This window comes from Lottia gigantea, assembly GCF_000327385.1.
Source record: "Lottia gigantea unplaced genomic scaffold LOTGIsca_8, whole genome shotgun sequence".
Taxonomy (NCBI): Eukaryota; Metazoa; Mollusca; class Gastropoda; family Lottiidae; genus Lottia; species Lottia gigantea.
Window position 1 is genome coordinate 4,736,126 of NW_008710662.1, and position 22,450 is coordinate 4,758,575.

The 22,450-nt window shown below is 31.6% G+C and overlaps 3 protein-coding genes across 3 annotated transcripts; 2 read left to right on the forward strand and 1 right to left on the reverse strand.

Moving 5' to 3' along the window:
* Positions 1-869: 869 nt before the first annotated feature.
* Positions 870-2,006, forward strand: LOTGIDRAFT_108438 (hypothetical protein; the record flags this gene model as incomplete). Its single annotated transcript, XM_009067144.1, has 1 exon — positions 870-2,006. The coding sequence occupies one exon, from the start codon at positions 870-872 to the stop codon at positions 2,004-2,006; it is 1,137 nt and encodes a 378-aa protein (XP_009065392.1).
* Positions 2,007-7,708: 5,702 nt separating this feature from the next.
* Positions 7,709-17,251, forward strand: LOTGIDRAFT_205900 (hypothetical protein). The gene is made up of 16 exons (XM_009067145.1): positions 7,709-7,751; positions 8,674-8,867; positions 9,390-9,560; positions 10,014-10,111; positions 10,532-10,648; positions 10,788-10,871; positions 11,098-11,178; positions 11,491-11,645; positions 11,871-12,003; positions 13,194-13,282; positions 13,585-13,679; positions 14,034-14,140; positions 14,528-14,624; positions 15,859-15,914; positions 16,177-16,273; positions 16,471-17,251. The coding sequence occupies exons 2-16, from the start codon at positions 8,702-8,704 to the stop codon at positions 16,695-16,697; spliced, it is 1,773 nt and encodes a 590-aa protein (XP_009065393.1). The 5' UTR covers positions 7,709-7,751; positions 8,674-8,701; the 3' UTR covers positions 16,698-17,251.
* Positions 17,252-17,774: 523 nt separating this feature from the next.
* On the reverse strand, positions 17,775-21,631 carry LOTGIDRAFT_108333 (hypothetical protein; the record flags this gene model as incomplete). The annotated part of the gene is made up of 6 exons (XM_009067146.1): positions 17,775-17,891; positions 18,288-18,464; positions 20,104-20,297; positions 20,575-20,744; positions 21,207-21,361; positions 21,560-21,631. Coding segments are annotated over 6 exons (885 nt in total), but the record flags the coding sequence as incomplete, so codon positions are not given.
* Positions 21,632-22,450: the final 819 nt, after the last annotated feature.

A 22,450-nucleotide genomic window follows, 5' to 3' on the forward strand; every position in this document is an offset into this window, starting at 1 on the left:
ACTCAAACAACCTTTTTTTACTTAGCCTAATGCTGGTTTATGAAGAACATTTATAGATATTTTGAAATGAATTTCAGGGTTTATTATTCCACCTAGTTCACAATAAGACTACTTCCTCAGCCGGTAACTAGCTACTCTGACCTCAAGTCAAATCTTCCATGCTTTGAAGTCCGACAAATGCTGATAGACATTTTGATCGAGACCAAGAATTTTTTTTTGTTCACTTTTTGTGTGAAAGTTGTTAAGTCAAGTCAAGTTAGGCTTAAACATTACAAATAAGAAACTGAGGTATATTATGTTAGCCAATTGATATTAGTGACCTAACTGATTGGACCAAACTAAATTCCGTTCTTCAATTACGCTCAAGGACTTCAAAGTGTGAAGTATCTCTCTCCCCCTTACTATAATATGTAGCATAATTATAGTCGTCTTAAGAAACAAACTGAATATATGTAGGCGGGGGAGGGGGGGGGGGGAGGGGGGTAACTTGACTTTAATAGGTGATATTGAAATAATTGCAATGATGTCAATAAGTTAATAGACTTTTCTTGTTTTTTGTTATTTTTTAATTTCATTTTACAGCAATAAAGATTGTTCTTAATATCGCAACGGATAGGCGAATAATGGTGTACATGAGAAGAAAACGTTTTTACCAATGTGCATTAATGACCATTGTTTTTGTTTGTACGATGACCTTAATTTTAGAAAATAAATCTCACACGTTCACGAAAACAATTCATTATGCATTAAGAGGCGAGAGTATCAAGGAAATGACAGAAGTTGACCTGAAAGAGCTTCCCTCACCAAAGCCACACACATTTCCAATTTCGAATCAAATTAAAGACAATACCATAAACTGGAATGGAATTATGTTTAACATTAACGATAAAGAGGAATTGAATAAATTCGTTCAGACTGCTAACGAACAACAAACGATCAGGAATCATTTTTCTCCTGATCTGTCAGAGTTTGGAGTCGTCATTCTTGTCCAGGTTCATAAAAGACCGGGCGACCTCAGGATTCTTATCGATTCTTTAAAAAGCGTGAAAGGAATCGAAAAAACTTTAGTGGTTTTTAGTCACGATGTTGTTTTACCCGAGGTCCATAAACTTATTCAAGACATTCAATTTTGTCCTGTGATGCAAATATTTTTCCCATATGCTATTCAGCTTTACGATGGTCGCTTCCCAGGCGATTCCAAAAATGACTGCCCAAGAGATATATCAATGAAAAAAGCCAAAGAAATAAAGTGCAATAACGCAGACAATCCTGATAAATTCAAGCATTATAGAGAAGCGAAATTCACTCAGATGAAACATCATTGGTTGTGGAAAATTCATTTTGTGTTTAACAACGTTAAAATATTACAGAAGTTTAAAGGTATGGTTTTACGTTTAGACAATGATTATTACCTCGCCCCAGATATATTGCATATAATTACTTTAATGCGAAAACATAGCATGGAGCATGATGAAAATATGTTTATTCTTGGAAATCATGAAATATTTAGTGGTGAAAGTTATAGTGATGTGTCTGTTATATCTAATAACTGGTTTACTGGTGTTGGAAGAGGTATGGCCTTTACCAGAGAATTGTGGCAACAAATTGTGGCTTGTATCGATATTTTCTGCTCCTTTGATGACTATAATTGGGATTGGAGCTTACACAAAGTCGTAACAGATTGTATAAAAGGTCTAAAAGTTATGAAACCAAAAGCTAGTCGGATATTTCATGTGGGACAGTGCCATGGTTTCCATAAACACAGTATGTGCACTTCTGAAGAAATATTAACTCGAATAACAAAGTATTTAAGAACAAATAAAGAGTTTATGTTTCCCCATAAACTGATATTTGACAAACGTATAAATAACGCAGTGAATAATGTAAGTGGTTATGGAGGATGGGGGGATCCTAGAGATTATAAGCTATGTAAAGCAATAGTTTCATCTGCTAGTCAAGCTGAACATGTGATACGTTCAATTAATAAAAGCCATCAACTCAAATGAAACTCAGTTTGATCAATACAAAAGTCACGTTAGTTTAGTGTATTCTGTTTTAACATTTTAATATATTAACATGTTTAATTATATCATATTCTATTTTTACTGTCTCTGCTATTAAACAGAAAATTGTTTGTATTAATTTTTATCACTCCAAACACTATATCTTAACTAGCACCAAAAAAATACTTATATTTATTCCGAGTGAATTGGCATTTGGCCCATTTAGCTGATTGTGACCTTGACCAATATTCAATATCCATGCTTAATCTTGGGCTTAATTATTGATGATAATCCTGCAAAAAGACATTGTTGCACTTCAGTTGGCACTTATTTACAGAATGGCAAGAATTGCAGTGAAATAATCATCTACTTTATCAATGCATTTAATGTTTTTGGGAAAAGAGTCATAAGTAAAAAACAAAAAAGCAAAAAAACACGAACTGTCCGAAGCTACAGAGTAATGCGCTTAACCCAATCTAAGTTCAGATAAGAATTACAGTGAAGATTAGTTCGATATAACAATTAAGTAAGGTATGCTATCTCATCTGTTAAAATAAATGTCTACATTTAGACAAAGCTTTTCATTCCATAATTATTCAAAAAGTATCAAAGCCAAGACAAACATAATTTGACCTCACAATTATAGAGATATTAGAAACATCTTTTCTCTATAAACTTGCTACGTAGGATGAAATACGGCAGTGGCTATTTACCACTGGCGTGGTAAGCGTGGTAAATAGTCATAAGTACCCTTATATATACCACGGAGTGGTAACTTGTTAAATGAGGTCAATGACACCATGTTAGTCTATAGAGACAAAACGTGGTAACTAAATTTTATTTCAAAATATTTATTTAATATTGGTGACTATGGTTTTCGGGCATTTTGGACGCTAAATTTCACAGTCTAAAACTTTTCTGCAATCACTATATGATGTGAACCATAAGGAATGTGTGTTTATAATCATATTGCGTGAAATTCAAGCTGTCTATTAGTCTGTAATTCGTTTATATAACATGCATTTTAAAGCTATATTTTTGACAGACTTTTATTGAATTTTTAAATTCCAAGCTTTAATACTGTATATTCCTCGTTCCATGCCACGTTTCTTTTCATCCCCTGAGGTGTAGGGTGTGGCTAACTTTTGTTTTTGATGAATTATAGAGTTACAGGATTTCTGGTGCCCTTCATAACGACGAACCAAAGCGAACCTCGATACTTCAGTCATCAAAACTAAAGCTAGAAATATACTCAATGTGGCGGATGATATGCGTAGGATTTATCGACAGCTGTTCCTATATTTGAACTATTGGTGCAAGGAAAATAACAAAGCCTCCTACTGAGCATCTAATTGCTTTTTTGATTAGTATATTATCATATGAGTGATTATAATAATATATGATAATATACTAATCAAATAAGCAATTACAAAAAATCATAAAATTTACAATGTTTTGATTGTTATGAGGCATTGATCATGTCTTCCGAAATGTGTTCAGTCTGTAGCTTGTAGGCACAATTCTCAATGATTTGGACGAAACTTTGAGAAATTGTTTATTATTACCCTATCACGAGCCCTATGAAAGTAAAAAAAATCTATGAGTTATTGCCCTTGTTCTTGGAAACGAGTTCAATTTTTAGCTCGTAAACAGAAGAATGCACAATTCTTAATGGATTTGGACGAAATTGTTTATTATCAACAAACTATGCCCCTTTCACAATATAACTTGTTCTTTAGCTAGTAAACTCTGTAGAAGGCACAATTATTGATAAATTTAGATAAAGTTAGATAAAACTTCATAATTATAAAGCGTATCCAGCTTGAACACACTATTACAGTTCGTGGCAAATTTGGGCAGTATTATTAATTTGCACTTAAAGAAATGAGATGAAAGGAATTTAACGTCCTACTTTTCTGTCTCACTTAAAGAAGAGTCGTATACAAAACCCCCAAAACGTTTGATAGAAGTATATGGCTAAGGGTTGAGTATTCTGAACTGGTGATGGGTGCGGTTCTGCCAAATGTTTAACATCGCCCAAGGATGAAACCTATGATACATTGCCTGAAAAACTATCTTAGACTCTTTTGAGCCAACCGAATTGTTTGTTCCCAGGCGTCAGAAAAATCTAGATATTGATACAGTTAAACACTATCAAAATCTGTATCGTTACTAACCTTTACTACATACTACAATCAATCACTATTAATATCGGTATCATTACTAACCTCTACTACACACTACAGTCAAACACTAACAATATCTGTATTATTACCGACCCAGACTACATACTGCAGTCAAGCAGTATCAATATCTGTAGTAATACATGTAGTCAAACATATGACTTTGAAGGCTCAAATTTTGACGGTGAGCTCTGAACACTATTACTGATTGGTTTAGTTAAACCAATCCCGTTTCCGAGACTATAGTAGGATTCGTCAACAAATTGGCGTAACTGTCCATTTAAATGAAATTATTTGTCATGGTCGAAATAAAATTGTCCTGACTTCATTCGTTGGACTACATTCTAGCAGACGACACTTGGATTACAGCTAGGGATTATAAGGATATTCGACCGATAAAAAAATGTGACGTTTGGTAATAACTGGAATCCGCCATTTTGTATTTGTCAAAGGATACATTAATGCATTTTACCTTGCATTGACATGGTACAGATAACTCATGTTTATCAAAACAAGCACATGCGGAAACATGTAAATTGTTAATCATTTCCGGAAATGCACGAAAAATAGGTTAGCACAAAATTAGGTTATTTGACTGTACTTGTAATAAGCCTGCTTTCCAATTCATTAGAAGTAAATTTTAACTAATTTGTAATTAAAATCTTTTGCCGAAAGAACAAATGAATGTACACCAAATTTCATACAACGCGGAACTTTTTAGATAGGTTTGAATTGATAAGTATTCAGCCTTGAATTGTGCAGAAGTCTTCACAATCGGCCTTGACATTTATTTGTAAACAAACACGACATTTTTTTTTTCAAAAAGGGAATTTTTTATGAACATGATGAGTTTTTGATTGCAAAATCGTAATTTTGAATATTTAGATACTTTTAAGCAATTTTCCCGAAAGGAATATCAAATCATAACTAATTTTATTTACCACGCCGTGGTAAACAGCTGTAAGGGTACTTATGGCTATTTACTACGCTTACCACGCCAGTGGTAAATAGTCATTGCCATGAAACACTTTGAGTAGCATTTTTAAAATTTCTTTTCAAAAATAAGAACGCTTAAAGTCATTCTTGTAATTTCACTAACATCTAATAAGGCAAATAAGTGGGATATGCAAAAGTTTTCATGTTTTGTTTTTATCATAATTTATCAAGTAAATACAAGTTTGCAGTTTACAAATTCACAATCCCACAAGGTGAAAAACAACATCACCATAAACAAGTTTATGATTGTACCAGTTATGAGTCTATGTTTTAGAATGTCAATTCGCTCTTCCAGTGGCCTGCACATGGCCTTCATCAGTGCGAAGCTCTGAAATGGAAATTAATTTATAAATAATATAATATTTATAATCATAATGATAATATAATAATTGATTAAATATGTATAATTAATGACGAGTTTTTGGAAAAGTAAATGGAATACATTATTAACTTAAATATTTAATGATATTAAAAAATAATTACTGTTTAGTTCTTCTTGATACATAGTAGGCACTGGTCTATGATCAACTTTAACGAGATACTTAGGCCATTGATGAATAAGTTCACCTTGTTCGCAGCATTGTCTGCTACATGGTTGCAGCCCTGAAGGTTGTGTCCCTATATGTTCTAACCAGGTTGTGGACAGTGTTTATATTTGTGACCTTTCTAACAGCATCTTCATTGGAAGTATGATTTCGTCTTGACTTCACTCTAAACTTATATCTCTCGACATTGAATTTTAAATTTGATGGTATTCCAAAGTCGTTCAACCTATAAAGCTGTAAATTTGTGAAAAGATGTCCTAACCCTTCGATACTTTATAAATAATCCTGAAATGAGAAGTGTGATCGTTTTGCGTGGGCCACCCGATATAACATGTCAAATAATTTGTCTGGAAATCCTAATGGAAATGTCAACCGATTTAAGTCTTTTATTGATGTGAAACTATATACCTTTAAATAGTTCTGTTGGAATTAAAAATGTTCGAGTTTTCGAATAAACTGTGCGAAATACAACATTAGGGCCCCCTATCCATCTATAAACTTATAAAACTGCTGCTTGCAAAGTACACAATTATCCTGTAACGGATTTTATTTTTATTTCCGTCAAATAAAAGATGGTGTTTTTATGACTTAAAATTAGCTAAGAAGAGAATTACCAGCAGAATTCCAATGAGTGACCTATCAAGAAAGGTCAAAAATTCTCTTTTTGTTTAAACTTTTGCTGCCTTTGAATACCGTGATATGACATGTGAGACAAACTAGTATTTTTCCAGGTCATTAGAACATCTCTACTTTCTATTCATGTAAGTATGAGCATTTTCATTTTCATAAATGAAAATAGGGGAACCCATCTTCAAACATTAGACTTATTGATACTTGACCCTTATAAAGTAGAACTGCCTGCAATCATATATAACCAACTTATTTTTTAGTCTCGTTTTTTGACCAAGGCATTGCCAGTCAACTAAAATCAATGCATAGTTCTTTATCTTTTCTCTTCTTTTTATATATATCTGCTCGTGCTTTTTATGACTATTTGCTCTGTGACTTTGACTTTTACCTTCTAGAGAATTTAAGAGGTAGAAATCAGCGTGTTTGAAAGAACAATGGTATTTAATTAATTTTCTTTATATTTTATCTTGTCGACATGGCTTATCTTGGGTGGTAGTTTCATTGAGTTGTATCAAAATCCACAAAGAATCCTACATAGGCCTAGGCTATTATAGGCCTACATTTAATTTGATTTGGGAAAATTTGTCAAATTATTGGCTCTATTCAATTATCTTAATTAATTTATAAAATGACAATGTTGTCATCAAATAAATTTCATAAGCCGTCGTACATTTTATTTTATTGTCGATGTTATCCTTATGAGGAACACTTGACAGAAATAGGTCTTTGTCCAGGCTCTACTTTTCGGACTAACACTCTAGGACAATGACCGGTCTGGTTTTTCAAGACTACAATTTAATTTTAGAAAACTCACAGCGTCTGAAATGTTTGGTAAATTGATTTATCGAATTGTTGCGTACATTTTAAAAAGCATTTAAGGAATATAAAAATATTCAAAAAGCGCAAAAAAACTTTACTCCTGTCAAAATAAATTGCTTTTGTTTTCATCTCATTCCAATTTCTACCAATATGTCTGGAACAGATTGTGATTAAGAAATACTGTGCTGAAGGTAAAGTAGTCTTTGAACGTGTGTATGTTTTTTTTTTAATACAACTATGTCTTCAATGAAATAAGAGTTCTCTTATTGACATGAATAACACCTTTATTCTACCTCTATTCTGCTAACCACCACGATAGATCAATTTATATATTTTTATGAAATGAAAAATATGACCGAAAACAAAATCAACCTCATAATACACCACCACAACCGCAAAAACGAAAATTCGTTTCGTGTTTAATTTATACATCTCAATAAAATCAGTAAAGAAATTGATTGTAGCATGTAGCAAATGAAACGACGGGTGTTTATTGGTCAGTATTTGTCATGTAGCGGTATTTTTGGAGCCAGTGTTTTCAAGAATTTAGTTATTCATCGTTTTATTCAAAGCCTGTAAGTGTAAGTGGTAGACCAGGATATTTTCATGTTACTATCGTTTGAAACGATAATGATCATTTTATTCATTCAATTTTAAAGTTCTTTGCTTATTTTTGAAGTTTTATCTCTTGATATTGTCTTGATGTTTCATGTTATTGTTGATTTGGAAGCACGTGGATTTGTTTACATTGCATAAGATACTTTAAGTTTCAGACAATAAAATGTGATTGTCTTGCTCTTAGTCATTCACTCATTCGCTGAAAGGTTGTTTAGATTTTTTGCATCATGCTCTTATTGATCTGTCAAAATTGTTATTACTCTCCATGTGTTATACTTATAGATGCTCAATGCAATGCTTGTCCTTGATTCTTCCTGTCACCTCTGCTTGCTTATCCTAGATATCCTATAATTGCTTTTTTAAATGAAATCTATAAATTTGCCCATTTTTGGATGTCACCTTTAGATTTTCAGTTCTGCCTCACACTTAATTTTGCTTTAGTTCGAACTCTCATTGTGACTAACTGTAAGTTACACCCAGTGATGTCATAGGCTATCATAGGAAATATAATCCAGTGTATGGACTAGTTGCATTGAGCACACAAGCCAAACAATTATTGATAATTTTTGATAATATTGACAGAAAGTCAAGATCATGGATCTTATCTTTCCTCTTTCTCATCACTGGGTAGATGAAAAATGCTATAGTTTGAAGCTGCATACAAATTTACAGTGAGATGTGATTCTGAAATCACAACGGTTGGATGGTTTTGGTACATGAAACTTCAAAAAATAAGAAATTATGTTACTATGGGTTATTTGATGCCCATGGTTAAGTGTTTGATTATCATGACCGGTGATCTCAAGATGACCTTTAGTATACCCTTAACTTATTGGTATTTATGATTAATTATAATAACGGATTTGTGGTTGTTTATAGAAAGCTGGCTAGTTTACTAAGGAAGACTATGAAGTATGTTTTAGTGACAGGGGGTGTCATAAGTGGAGTTGGGAAGGGTGTTATAGCAAGTAGTATTGGTACTATATTAAAATCGTCTGGTATTGCTGTAACATCTATAAAGATTGATCCCTATATTAATATTGATGCTGGTACATTCTCTCCTTATGAGCATGGTAAGATGTTTCCCTCTTTACAATAGGGTCAGGAAAGGTAGGCAAATTTGGTGCTTTATTACTAAGCTGATGGTCTAGGGGTTAATCCTTGCTCAGTCTTAAGATGATACCTTCTGATTATTTATAGCAAATACCCTAGCCAGGGATGCATACCAGAGGACTAACATGAAAAAGGTGTTCAATGCTGTTTGGCAACTTTCAAATTGTGTCAACATCAAACTGTTGATGCTGTGTTTGAACATTGTCTTTTATGTCAGTGGAATAAACTAATGTGACTACTGTGTCTACTGCTAGGTAGGTGCTGTCCTTCCAAAAGTCCTCCTTATGCCAACTTTAAACCCCTATTGCAAAAAACAGTGTGAAGGATTTTGCTTTCAAATATCAGTTTTTGTTAGTTTATTTATACATGTTCCGAAACTTTGAGAAAGAACAAGATGTAAAACTTTTAAATCAGCAAGAACAACTTTTTTGTTGTCATGGCAATCATATGTCAAATATATTTTTTGTGTTATTTATTTGTAGGTGAAGTGTTTGTTTTAGATGATGGTGGAGAAGTAGATTTAGATTTGGGAAATTATGAAAGATTTCTAGACATTACATTACATAGAGATAATAATATTACAACAGGCAAAGTTTATCAGGATGTCATCAATAAAGAGAGAAGGGGGGATTATCTTGGTAAAACAGTACAAGGTATAAAATACTTTAGAACAAAATGATCTTGCTGAAAAATTAGAACTGTTAACTATCCATTACATATTAACTATTATAGTACAGTGCAGCAAAGCTATAAAAGCACTTGATCTAGACACCTGTGTCAAAGAAAAGTGTTAGCAAATTTTGTAATTACTCCCCTTATCAAACTGTTAATATTGGATGTGATGCCCTATCTCAAATAAATATTTTCAGGGACTAAATTGATGTCAAGTATTTTGAATCATATTATTTAGATAGAATGTAAGAAAAAAAAGCAGAACTCCTTTGTGTGATGCAAGCTCTCCGTTTTTCTTTAGATACATCCTTGTACAAAATTAGAAATCAAGATGGAAAATTGGGAATTATTGTGGTTTTTCTGGCAAAATCATACTGTATTATTCAGAAGAATGTAAAATGCCTTTTTATAATAATGAAATTTGATATTTTTAGTTGTACCTCACATAACAGATAGTATACAAGAATGGGTGATACGTGTTGCTAAAAGACCAGTAGAGGGTAGTCAGATTCCAGATGTTTGCATTATAGAGGTAATTTCAGAACTATTAAACGTTTAAAATCAAGTGAATATACAACTTACAATAGCCCTGAGTCTTGTTTATTAAATGTCCGATTCAAAAGATAAGCTTAGTGAAGAACCATGAAATTATGTTTTATCTTTGCAATAGACATTCTGTGGCCTAGACTGTAAATCATAAGCTCAGATTTCTACTTTCTTTGATGTCACTTTTATCATGTTTCTACTTTCTAAGGGTCATGTTTCTACTTTCTAAGGGTCTTAATTGCCAAGAATTAGTCAAATTTCTCTACCAGTCTATTCATTGGAAACTCAGCTATGTTATTTAATATCTTTCTGTTCATTGCCCTTCCCTTTTGAATCATTATAGGAGTACAAAGTATACATCTCTAGATTGTTTTGTTGACGTAAAATTTCTGTATGTTTTTTTCAGTTAGGGGGAACAATAGGAGATATAGAAGGTATGCCTTTTGTTGAGGCATTTAGACAGTTTCAATTCAGAGTAAAAAAGGAGAATTTTTGTTGTGTTCATGTTAGCTTAGTGCCTCAAGTAAGTTGAAAAATACAGTTTAAACAAGCATAAAAATCACTTAAAGCAAATGAAAATCTCAAAAATTAAAAAAAGCAATGGATGTAATATTTAATTTGAATATTTTTTTATTGATAATGACATATTATTTGTTTTGTAGCCAAAGACTACAGGAGAGCAAAAAACTAAACCGACACAATCTAGTGTAAGGGAATTACGAGGGTTAGGTTTATCTCCAGATCTGGTAAGAACTTTGAAGTTTGCTATAATTAATGTATACAATTTGAACTACTGCACATTATACACTATGTCCACCTTAGTTATATTTATCACTTTTCACAATTTTAAATTGAATTGAAAAAAAATTATCTTAGTGGAAGTTCAGATTATCTACTGTCGTGAGCTTGATAACCATTGTTAATTCCTGATAGAAAAGTTCTTTAATTATATATTATGTTCATATTCTATAGGTTGTATGTAGAAGTAATACACCATTAATTGATGCCGTCAAACAAAAGGTTTCATTGTTTTGTCATGTTGAACCTGAACAGGTAAATGAATTATAATATATATCTCTGTTACCACTTGTAATTCAATTTTAGAAACTAACATGAAAACATGAATAGCAAAAAGTTATTCATTTTAGTGTGTGATCTGTTGTTAAGTGATTTCATTTTAATTTACATCAGTATGCATAAAGAGTATACAGTTTTCATATGTTTTCTATATCATGTTTATTTTGGTTGATTTGTGGGCGATTCCCCCTGGATATGAAGCTGATACTTTTATATCTGCCTTTTATGTAAACATATATGATGTGAACTTCTGAACTGTTCATAATCATATATGAATATATGTTTCAGGTTTTCTGTGTACATGATGTCTCTTCCCTGTACAGAGTGCCGTTATTATTAGCAAGTCAAGGAGCTAAAGAATTTTTTACAAATCGTTTGCATTTAACTGGTTTTGAAAAATCACCTTTACGACACATGGCAAAATGGAAAGAATTAGCAGACAGGTAGAGTATATTTTTTATGTGACCTACTGACCCATTATCTGTGAGACCTTTTTTTTTTATGTGAAAGACAGACAGATTTTGCTTTCCTGAAACACAATCTAGGAAACTGTTGGAAAAATCGTGTGACAATTCATTGGCTGAAGTGTATGTTATAGACCATGGAGAACAGTAGAATGTGTAATTTATGATTATTATTACTTCAACTATATTTTATTGTCCATTTAGACACGATAGGTTACTTAAAGAAGTAACCATTGTGTTGGTTGGTAAATATACACAGTTAGAAGATGCCTATGCCTCTGTTATCAAGTCTTTACAACATTCAGCTCTAGCTATCAGTCATAGACTAGATCTTAAGGTAAATTTTTAGTTCAGCTTATCCATTTATCCACATTAGAATTTTAATCGGAAGTCATAGGATGAGTCTATTTACTATTTGATGACAAAGGTATTTATAAGTTAATATTGATGACAATGGTACCGGTATTTCTTATATATAAGTTAATATTGATGACAATGGTATTTATAATTTAATATTGATAATAATGGTATTTATAAGTTAAGAATGCTATATACAAGTTAATAATGCTATTTATAAGTTAATATTGATAAGAATGCTTTTATAAGTAAATATTGATGACAATGCTATTTATAAGTTAATATTGATAATAATGCTATATATAATATTGATGACAATGGTACTGGTATTTCTTATATATAAGTTAATATTGATGACAATGGTATTTATGATTTAATATTGATAATAATGGTATTTATAAGTTAATAATGCTATATACAAGTTAATAATGCTATTTATAAGTTAATATTGATAATAATACTTTTATAAGTAAATATTGATGACAATGCTATTTATAAGTTAATATTGATAATAATGCTATATATAATATTGATGACAATGGTACTGGTATTTCTTATATATAAGTTAATATTGATGACAATGGTATTTATGATTTAATATTGATAATAATGGTATTTATAAGTTAATAATGCTATATACAAGTTAATAATGCTATTTATAAGTTAATATTGATAATAATGCTATATATAATATTGATGACAATGGTACCGGTATTTCTTATATATAAGTTAATATTGATCACAATGGTATTTATGATTTGATATTGATAATAATGGTATTTATAAGTTAATAATGGTATTTATAAGTTAATAATGCTATATACAAGTTAATAATGCTCTTTATAAGTTAATATTGATAATAATACTTTTATAAGTAAATATTGATGACAATGCTATTTATAAGTTAATATTGATAATAATGCTATATATAATATTGATGACAATGCTATGTATAATATTGATGACAATGCTATGTACAATATTGATGACAATGCTATGTATGATATTGATGACAGTGCTATGTATAATATTGATGACAATGCTATGTATAATATTTGATGACAATGCTTTGTATAATATTGATGATAATGCTATTTATAAGTCAATATTGATGACAATGCTATTTATAAGTCAATATTGATGATAATGATGAATATATTTATTATACAGTATATAGAAGCTGCGGATCTGGAGCCATCTATGATACATGAAGATGCCCAGAAATATCATCAAGCCTGGAAAGAATTAGTAGGAGCCAAGTAAGTATACTATCTTTCTTCACTAAATTAGTTAAACATATTAGCAGAAGATAAGCCTTTTGAAGATCTGCCAGATCAGTTTATTTTATAATCAAAAACACCAATTAGGTGCAAAAAGGTAGGACATAAAAGGCCATTATTTCATTTTGCTAGGATGACTTATGATATGGAATTAAAGCCAAAAAGATTGAATGCATTTACACAACATACAATTTTAGATGTATAGATGAATGATTTTATTTTGGCATTCTTTACTTGAAGATATTAAGTCCAGTGTTTTAATGGTTGTTTTGTTTTTTTAGTGGCATTCTGGTACCTGGTGGTTTTGGAGTACGTGGAACAGAGGGTAAAATATTGGCAGCACAGTGGGCCAGAACTAAGAATGTTCCATTTCTAGGTGAGTATAAAATCAGCCCAATGTACCAAGGGAGACTGCCACATTTGCATGGGGGGGCGACAGCTGAATCTAATAATAACTCAAAACAAAATCCATAGTTTATGTATCTAATTATCTTAACCTTGCTCCTATTTCCATCATAAATCTTTACTTTGTGACCTAGGCTAGTGCTTTCATGAGACTAGTTTTCATCACCATCTGCCACTAAGGGTTATTAGGACTGTAAGTCTAGGGGTCCCAAGAGTTTACATTTCTTGTAGTAAGCAGTTACAATTTGGCGCTGTTTAGCTTTACAAATTCCACATCAAACAAATACAAATATGTAGTTTTTACATGAAAGTGGTTGTTTTGTAGGTGTTTGTCTAGGACTACAATGTGCCGTTATAGAATTTACTAGAAATGTTTTAGAGCTCACTGATTCTCACTCTACAGAATTTAATCCTAATACAGAACATCCAGTGGTAATTATAGTCTTTTCTATTAACTAAATGTACTTTATACCACTCTCCAGAAACCAAATGGGTGACTCAGCAAAGAGATACTGCAAGGCTGGAAAAGATATTGTGTTGTACTTTTCTAGTCATGTTGCAGATCTAAGGACTAAAAAGCTCGGCTTGAATACTTCCACACTTACCTGAAGATCTGTGTTTGATCTTGAGCTGGGTTAAGATGTTGCATTCTGACCAGCTCCTCCTTGCGTTGCAGGTTGGAGTGTCTCAAATGGAAAATGCTTTTCCTTGCCTCGACTGTGAATTTCCTACTTCATGGTCTTACAGTCTCTATTAACTAATCACTAATGAGGCGTTACAAAGTATGACAATTATTCAACAATTGGACTTCATTTCTAGGTGATTGAAATGCCAGAACACAATCCGGGTCAAATGGGAGGAACAATGAGATTAGGAAAACGTAAAACATTGTTTAAAGTTAAAAATTCACTTGTCAGTAAGTATGAATATTATTATTCATTAATTATACGAATACAGTTTTTATACGCCCACACGTAAGATGGGCGTATATTTTAATCACCCCGTCGGTCCGTCCGTTCACATTTGGCTTGTGCTCACTCTACAGGCTACAGTTCTTTATGGATTCTTTTGATTTTTATTTTGTATGTCAATGTTGTTATGAAGATGATCCCTATTGATTTTCGTGATGATCGGATAATTTTTCACCGAAATATCGTCTGACTTGATGTTTTTCTCTATTAGCTATATTGTGCAACTCGTGCTCACTCTACAAGCTACACTTTTTGACAGATTCTTTTGATTTTTATTTTGTGTGCCAATGTTATTATGAAGATGATCCCTATTGATTTTCGTGATGATCGGATAATTTTTCACGGAAATATCCTGTCTGACTTGACGTTTACTCTATTAGCTATATTGTGCAACTCGTGCTCACTCTACAGGCTACAGTTCTTTACGGATTCTTTTGATTTTTATTTTGTGGGTCAATGTCATTATGAAGATGATCCCTATTGATTTTCGCGATGATCGCAAAATATTTCACGGAAATATCCTGTCTGACTTGACGTTTACTCTATTAGCTATATTGTGCAACTCGTGCTCACTCTACAGGCTACAGTTCTTTACGGATTCTTTTGATTTTTATTTTGTATGTCAATGTTGTTATGAAGATGATCCCTATTGATTTTCGTGATGATTGGAAAATATTTCACGGAAATATCCTGTCTGAATTGACGTTTTACTCTATTGGCTATATTGTGCAATTCGTGCTCACTCTAAAGCTACACTTTTTTACAGATTCTTTTGATTTTTATTTTGTGGGTCAATGTCATTATGAAGATGATCCCTATCAATTTACGTGATGATTTTTTCACTCTACAAGCAACAATTCTTTACATTCTTAGATTCTTTTGATTTTGTGTGTCAATGTCATTATGAAGATGGTAAATATATCGAATTTCATAATACTTACAATCAAAGCTATCTGTGGGCGTATGTTACCTTGCCTGGCAAGCTATATTTTATTGATGCCACAGCAGTAAAATGTAATATTATTTTGAAAGTGCTATCGGTAGTGGAAATAGATTCAACTGATAAAGAATAATTTATTAGATCTTTGTGATAATGAAACTGATCAGTCTTGTTTTAATCTGATGTTTTAGACTAATTAAGAAGGAATGTTAACTAACCTAATTCAATATCTATTGTAGAAAAATTATATCATAATAAAGAATATGTAGAAGAAAGACATAGACATAGATATGAGGTAGGCCATGCAATATACTTATAGATTTACTTAGTAAGATCAGAAGATGATAATGAGAAATTGAATTTATATTTTAACGGGTAAATATTTAAGTGGCCATTTATTATATATTTTATATTTCCATCTCTGAAACAGGATACACAAAGTGCCCACTTCAGCCAGTTATGAACTTTATCTGTTAAGTCTGAAACCATCTGCTTTAGTATCTCAATTATGATGTGTTTGCGGTCAGAAGGTAAAGGGCCATTCTTATATTAAACAGGTCAACCCAACCTACACTGAAAAGATAGAAGCCAAAGGTATGAAGTTTGTAGGTAGAAGTGAAGATGGTGAAAGAATGGAAATCATGGAACTTGAAGGTAAATGTTGTTTATTGAGTTCTATTTGTATCAAAAGTTTACATATATCTCTCCACTGATTTATTAAATACAATCTGAATGTGAAGTTTAAACTATCCTTACTTTAAAGAGCTCACATTTATTGACAATATCAGGCAATAGACATGATTGTTACTTTGAAGAAATGTTATGTTTTAACCTTTGTTTCATTAATCTAGGTCATCCATATTATGTTGGTGTTCAATATCACCCAGAATATATCTCACGACCAATGAAACCATCACCACCCTATTTAGGTTTATTATTAGCTAGTACTGGTAGACTCACTAGCTATATAAATCGTGGTTGCCGACCCTCACCCAGAATGTCGTTCTGTGAAAGTGAAGAAGATATGTCTGATGAAGAAGTTGCTGATTTAACAGCTAAATTGAATCTTGAAGCATAACATACTGAGAGGATTTTAGCTTTTTACTGACGTTTGTATGAGAATTAGTGCTAAGTGTAAGTTTTAATGATAATTGTGACATGAGAAGAAGACCGAGGATAGACATTTATTTTTTTCTTTATATATATTAAATCTTACATAAATTTTTTTTTTTTTTTGTAGAATTTAGACATTAATCTGAACATGCAGAATTTTGTGATGTAGCATTTACTGATATGTTATCTTCTCCCACTGTCAATTTCATGGTGATTGTTGGTCCCATTGTAGTATGTCAAGTTAGATTTACAATTTTAATATCAGTAATGATTTTCTCAGAATTGCAGATTTTATCCTCTCATTCCAAGTCTACTGCCAAACAACTAAATAAATTTTATTATAAATACAACTTGTATATATTACATATTTAGTTTATCATACATCTATGTTCTAGATTACTTTGAACAAAAATATCTTATTTGATTTACAAGTTTCTTAATTACAGCACACTATAAATAAATGTTTTACTTTCCTATTTTTTGAACCAAGCCCTGAAAATAAAAAGAATATTAATACTGAAACAAGAAATCTTTTTTTCCCTGTACAAAAAGTTTTATACCAAAAAGAGGCTTCAAATCACTTGTCCTTGACTATTGCTGACATTTTCAGGCAAACAGATCAAAATTTACAAGAAAGGAGCTACATAAAAAATAAAGTCTCAATATGATGGAGACTTCAATTTTATCCACATATTTTGTTGCATATAAAAGAAAAGAGAAATAACTGATCAAGTTAAACTGAACTCGATATAGAAGAAAGTTTTACCTGAAATGTTTGCATACTTCGTGGTGAAAACTCACTGATCTGATCAAGTATATTCTGTATGCTTCTTGGTTTAGGAGTATGAACTGTAAATTAACAGATTTGGTATTGAGTTAAAACTTAATAATAGATATACCAAATACAATAATTATAAGCTATGTGAAATCTCTGTAAAGGATGGCAAATTGGAAAATCTAGTCAATGAGTGGCACCATGAAGCTGGGATAGAGATTCTGAAATTTCTTGACCAACTCAGCTCCATTGGAAAAGTGCTATGACCTACATAATAGAGAAATATTTACCTGGGCTATCTACACTAGGACCTTGTGACAAATAAGGATGATTTAGTAGGTCATCAGTTGTAGGTCTCAATTTAACATCTCTGATTAAACATTTCTATAAAAATTCACATGTTATAAGTTGAGACAAACAATCATAGGTCAAAACCCCAAGAATAATTTTGGATATCATCATTTCCAATATATTTGCAAAAAGAATGCCAAAAAAAAAGGGACCTACTCTTGTATTTTGTAATCTCGTGTACAGTATGGGGGTCTAAAGGTAGACAATGTGCGTATCCATAAGAGATCATAAAAATAGGTGCCATCACCACAATGGCATCAGACTGTCCAGTTGCAAAAAGTTTTGAGTCTTTTTCTAATGTCAACAGAAGCAGATCTGATAAGATGTATTCAATTGCCATTCAAGCTGTGCCGATCTTCAAAATTGCATAAAAGAAAAATGTAGCTGATTAATTGTGTGCAAAAACCAAGAAACAAAATAAATAGTTACCTTCAAAACGTCTAATAGTAGTTTATCTGGTATATCAGGGAAATCTATTACTTGTTTATCATCAGTAATAGCTTGTATTCTCGCTAGCTGATGACGTATATGTTGAAATGGTGTTTTACCATATACCATAACATATAATATACAGCCTAAAGACCAAACATCACTTCGCACACTTATCTATAATAATTATTATCACAATTAATAAATTAATTTCAAAATAATATATTTTTCCTTTGATTATCAATCTCATAGACCCACAGACAATATTAAGGCCATACCAAAATAATTTTCTGTTCTTCGGGATTTCTTGAAAAAAAAAAAGGTACGAGTGAACGAAATTTTTTTTTTTAATTTAAAAAAAAAAAATGTCTAAAAGTTAGTAATCATTGATTTGGTTGGTGCGATATAATATTTTTTAATTTAAAAAAAAAAAAAAGTCCCTTCGTACCATTAAATTTTCCAGCATGGATGATTTTGAATGTATTCAGATAAAATAACAATTAATAGTATTTATTTGTAATCTTCCACAAAATTTCTTTTGCACAGATTAACTGGTCTTTTGACCAGCCATCATCAATTGTTTTGCACCAATCTAGCACATCACAAAATAGTTTTTGAGGTCCAGTTAAGGTTTTGTCAAAGACTGGTGGTGTAGGTTTTTCAGGAAACATTAATGTCTTTCTTGATGCCATCATAAAATCGAAAACATTTTTATCCCTTTTGGAAGTATTACAAACAGGTTCTTCAGGCGAAGAATGAGAAGGCAAGTAAATTAAAAAGTCCACAAACTTGGAGTTCAGTTCATCACACAGAGAAATTTTCAATGAAAGTGTAACTAAGACACCGCCTGATTTTTCCATATTGTCCTTGATGTACACTTTTTCTGGGATCTGTCATATACACGATTGAATTCCATAAACATCTTTAAAAGTGTTTTCAGGCTCAACATCAAACGCCATGTATGGCAAAATAAGTTTCTGGTGTGACCTAATTTTGATTACTAAAATCATTTCGGTAAAAAAGACAAATACAAATATTAATTCTAGCACTGCATCGGCCATGCCTATTTCTGATAATCATCAACTTCCGGAATTTCGATGCGTCCGGTCGTCAAGAAAACGTTCTTGCTTCAGCGAAGGGCCAAAACTACTGTAGGAACTCACTCTTTCAACAGCTGGAACATGTTCTACTATAATTGTCGCACGATGTCCACAAACTGACAAACCGAAATAGAGGGCGCAATTTGTTACTCCTGCTACCAAATTTTAGGCTTAGAGAAATAAAAATGAAACTAAAAATGAGAGCTAAACAATCATGTTAACTGATCAATTTAGAGGTACGGACATACGGGCAATATAATTTTTTTTTAAAATTAAAAATTTCAAAATATTACATACGGGAGCTCTTTTGATACATACGGAATATTATTTTTTAATTTTAAATTCCCGACGAACAGATTATTATTTTGGTATGGCCTAAAATTAATAATTCAATTCATACTAAAATAATAGTCAAAATGTGGCTAGTAATCATTGTGTCAGATAGTAGTTAAAAAAAAAAAACAACCAAGATATGGTTTCTAGAATATAAGCATTGGTAGCATTCAGATATTCAACAGTGATTAAAATTTCTTGAGGCAAGATAAAAAAAGGTAAACGTAAATACAGACAGCAAAGGGTCAAATGCAGTCATGATATATTTGGCACAAATTTTGCACAGGAACCAATGTATTTATAATGAAGTCTATCAATCATTTTTATAGGCCCACATTATATCCTACCGCAAACTGGCCACAAGAAGAGAATAATAATAATACCTTGTATTTAGCTTGACCATCACAAGATTCTTTGATAGCTTCTGGACTCATATAACTTACAGTACCCACAGTAACATTTTTAAATACACTTGTTTTATCTTGTTGTACAGCATCAGCTATTCCAAAATCTATTAACTTTAAATTAGCAGACACAAACATAAAGTTAGCTGGCTTTAAATCTGAATGTATTATACCTGAAACAAAGGTTAATTCACATTAGTATGTTAATAGGTAGTAGTTAGGTAGAAGACCCGACTCATGGGACATAGTTTTTAATATATGCCATATTGAATCCAGAACGAGGCTCATAACACAAAACATAAGAAACGTAACATTGTGTAGTTAAACGCCTCCTTATCCATTCCCATGAGCCCAAAACTTTTACATCATTAAATTGGAATTGATTAAGAAGATGATGTAAGTTGCGTTATAAGCCTTGTATTCAATGTGTTCAAAACGAAATCTATTTACCTTCTTTATGTAAGGCATTAACAGCTGATAACATTTCCTGCCAATAGAATTTAATAACAGCTTCTCCAAGACTTTTTCCACCTTTTTTCCTACTTGATAAATGTACAGCTAGATCTGTTTCTCCATATTCTAATATAACATTTAACTTATTGTTTATTTCATCAAACTCACTGGAAACAGAAAAATCATTTGGTTGTTTTTGTTCTCTTTGGTAAATTTGTATTCAGCAAATTTGCTACAGGCAAATAGTAATTATATCTATATATCTCAAAATTTCAAAATTGAGGCCTTTACTTTCCAGCTTATATCTTCTTAATTCAGGTTTGTGTTGTTACTGCCATGTGGATGATAAATGACTCCACTTTATTTGCTATGTGGACATTGGATTGCATTATCTAAACACTTCACTACTACTTGTAATAATTATTTTTGAATTCAATAAGGTCCCTAGAATCTAGATATAGCATAGCATACAAATTGTTCACTACTATCTATGAAAATGTAATTTTTATAATGCCTTTATAGTCTACCTACATATGGTTAATTCAGATTAGCATACTTTCTTTGAATCACAAACTTACAAGGACAATTCTAATTTGGTTTCCATGTTAGGATGTACTTTAATTACTTACTAGTCATACATCTTGATGACAGCATCACAATATTGTAATCTTTTTAATAAATTGATTTCATTTTTATATCCTTCTATAACAACATGAGCTGAACCATCTAAATCTACACATTTTAATGCTCTAACATTATTCTTTTCATCTAGTACTTGGTACACCTGGTATATATAATCATGTTTAGAAACTAGAGTCATTAACAAGAAGCCATTTTGTCTTTTTTTAATTTTCAGCTTTCATGAAAATTTGTGACTTTAGGAAAAAATGAGGTTTTCAAGTAAGCTAATACTATCTACATGTAAAATATAAATATACAAGTATATCAGACAATCAATATAAAATGGAATAAAAATAAATACCTTGGCTGAACCTCCTCTACCAGCTATCTTTAATACCGAGTACACATGTCCATTAACACATTTTACATCATTACCAAACTAACAAATATAAATATTAACAAATTATACATCAAACTTGTACACATTTAATATGAATTTTTCATATGGATCTTTTTAAATGAAAATATGCTTGATTTCTTCAAATCTTTACACCAAACAATCTTTGACAAATAATTAGTAAGAATGGCAAAGGCACACTCTTTCAACTTGTTCATTTAGGCAAAGGAATTCTTCCACAAACCTCTGACTTTAGTAATGGCTATCTACTACACAAGGTTTAAATAAATGATATACCATATTAAAGAAAACTTACTTTCATAGGTGTTGGTACAGGTTGATACAAAGTAGGCTGGGGTAATGGTTGATGTATTTTAGGTGGTAAAGGTTGATTTACTGGTTGTGGTAAAGGTTGATTTACTGGTTCTGGTATAGGTTGACTTAATGGGGGTGGTAATGGTTGATCCTTTTGTTGGTGCACCGGTTCAGATATTTGTTGGTGTATTGGTTGATTTTTTTGTTGGTCCACTGGTTGATTTACTTGTAAATGTAATGGTTGATTTGTTTTTGGTTGATTTTCTACTTCCATTGGCATCTCAGATTCCAAACTTGTATTGTTGACATTCATAACATTTTCTTTATCATTTGAGCATTGGTGTCTATCCATCAAATTTTGAACAGATTTGAGGGGTGAGGATATAGATTTACACGGGGCAGGGGAAGAGGGGTTATTATTGACTGTATTCATAGTTTGTTTGACAGGGGAAGTATTTACAGAGGGTTGTTTAAAGTCACTAGGTTCCACAATACATTGTCTTTTACTAGGTGCTTGTAATGATAGGTCTATAGTAGAAT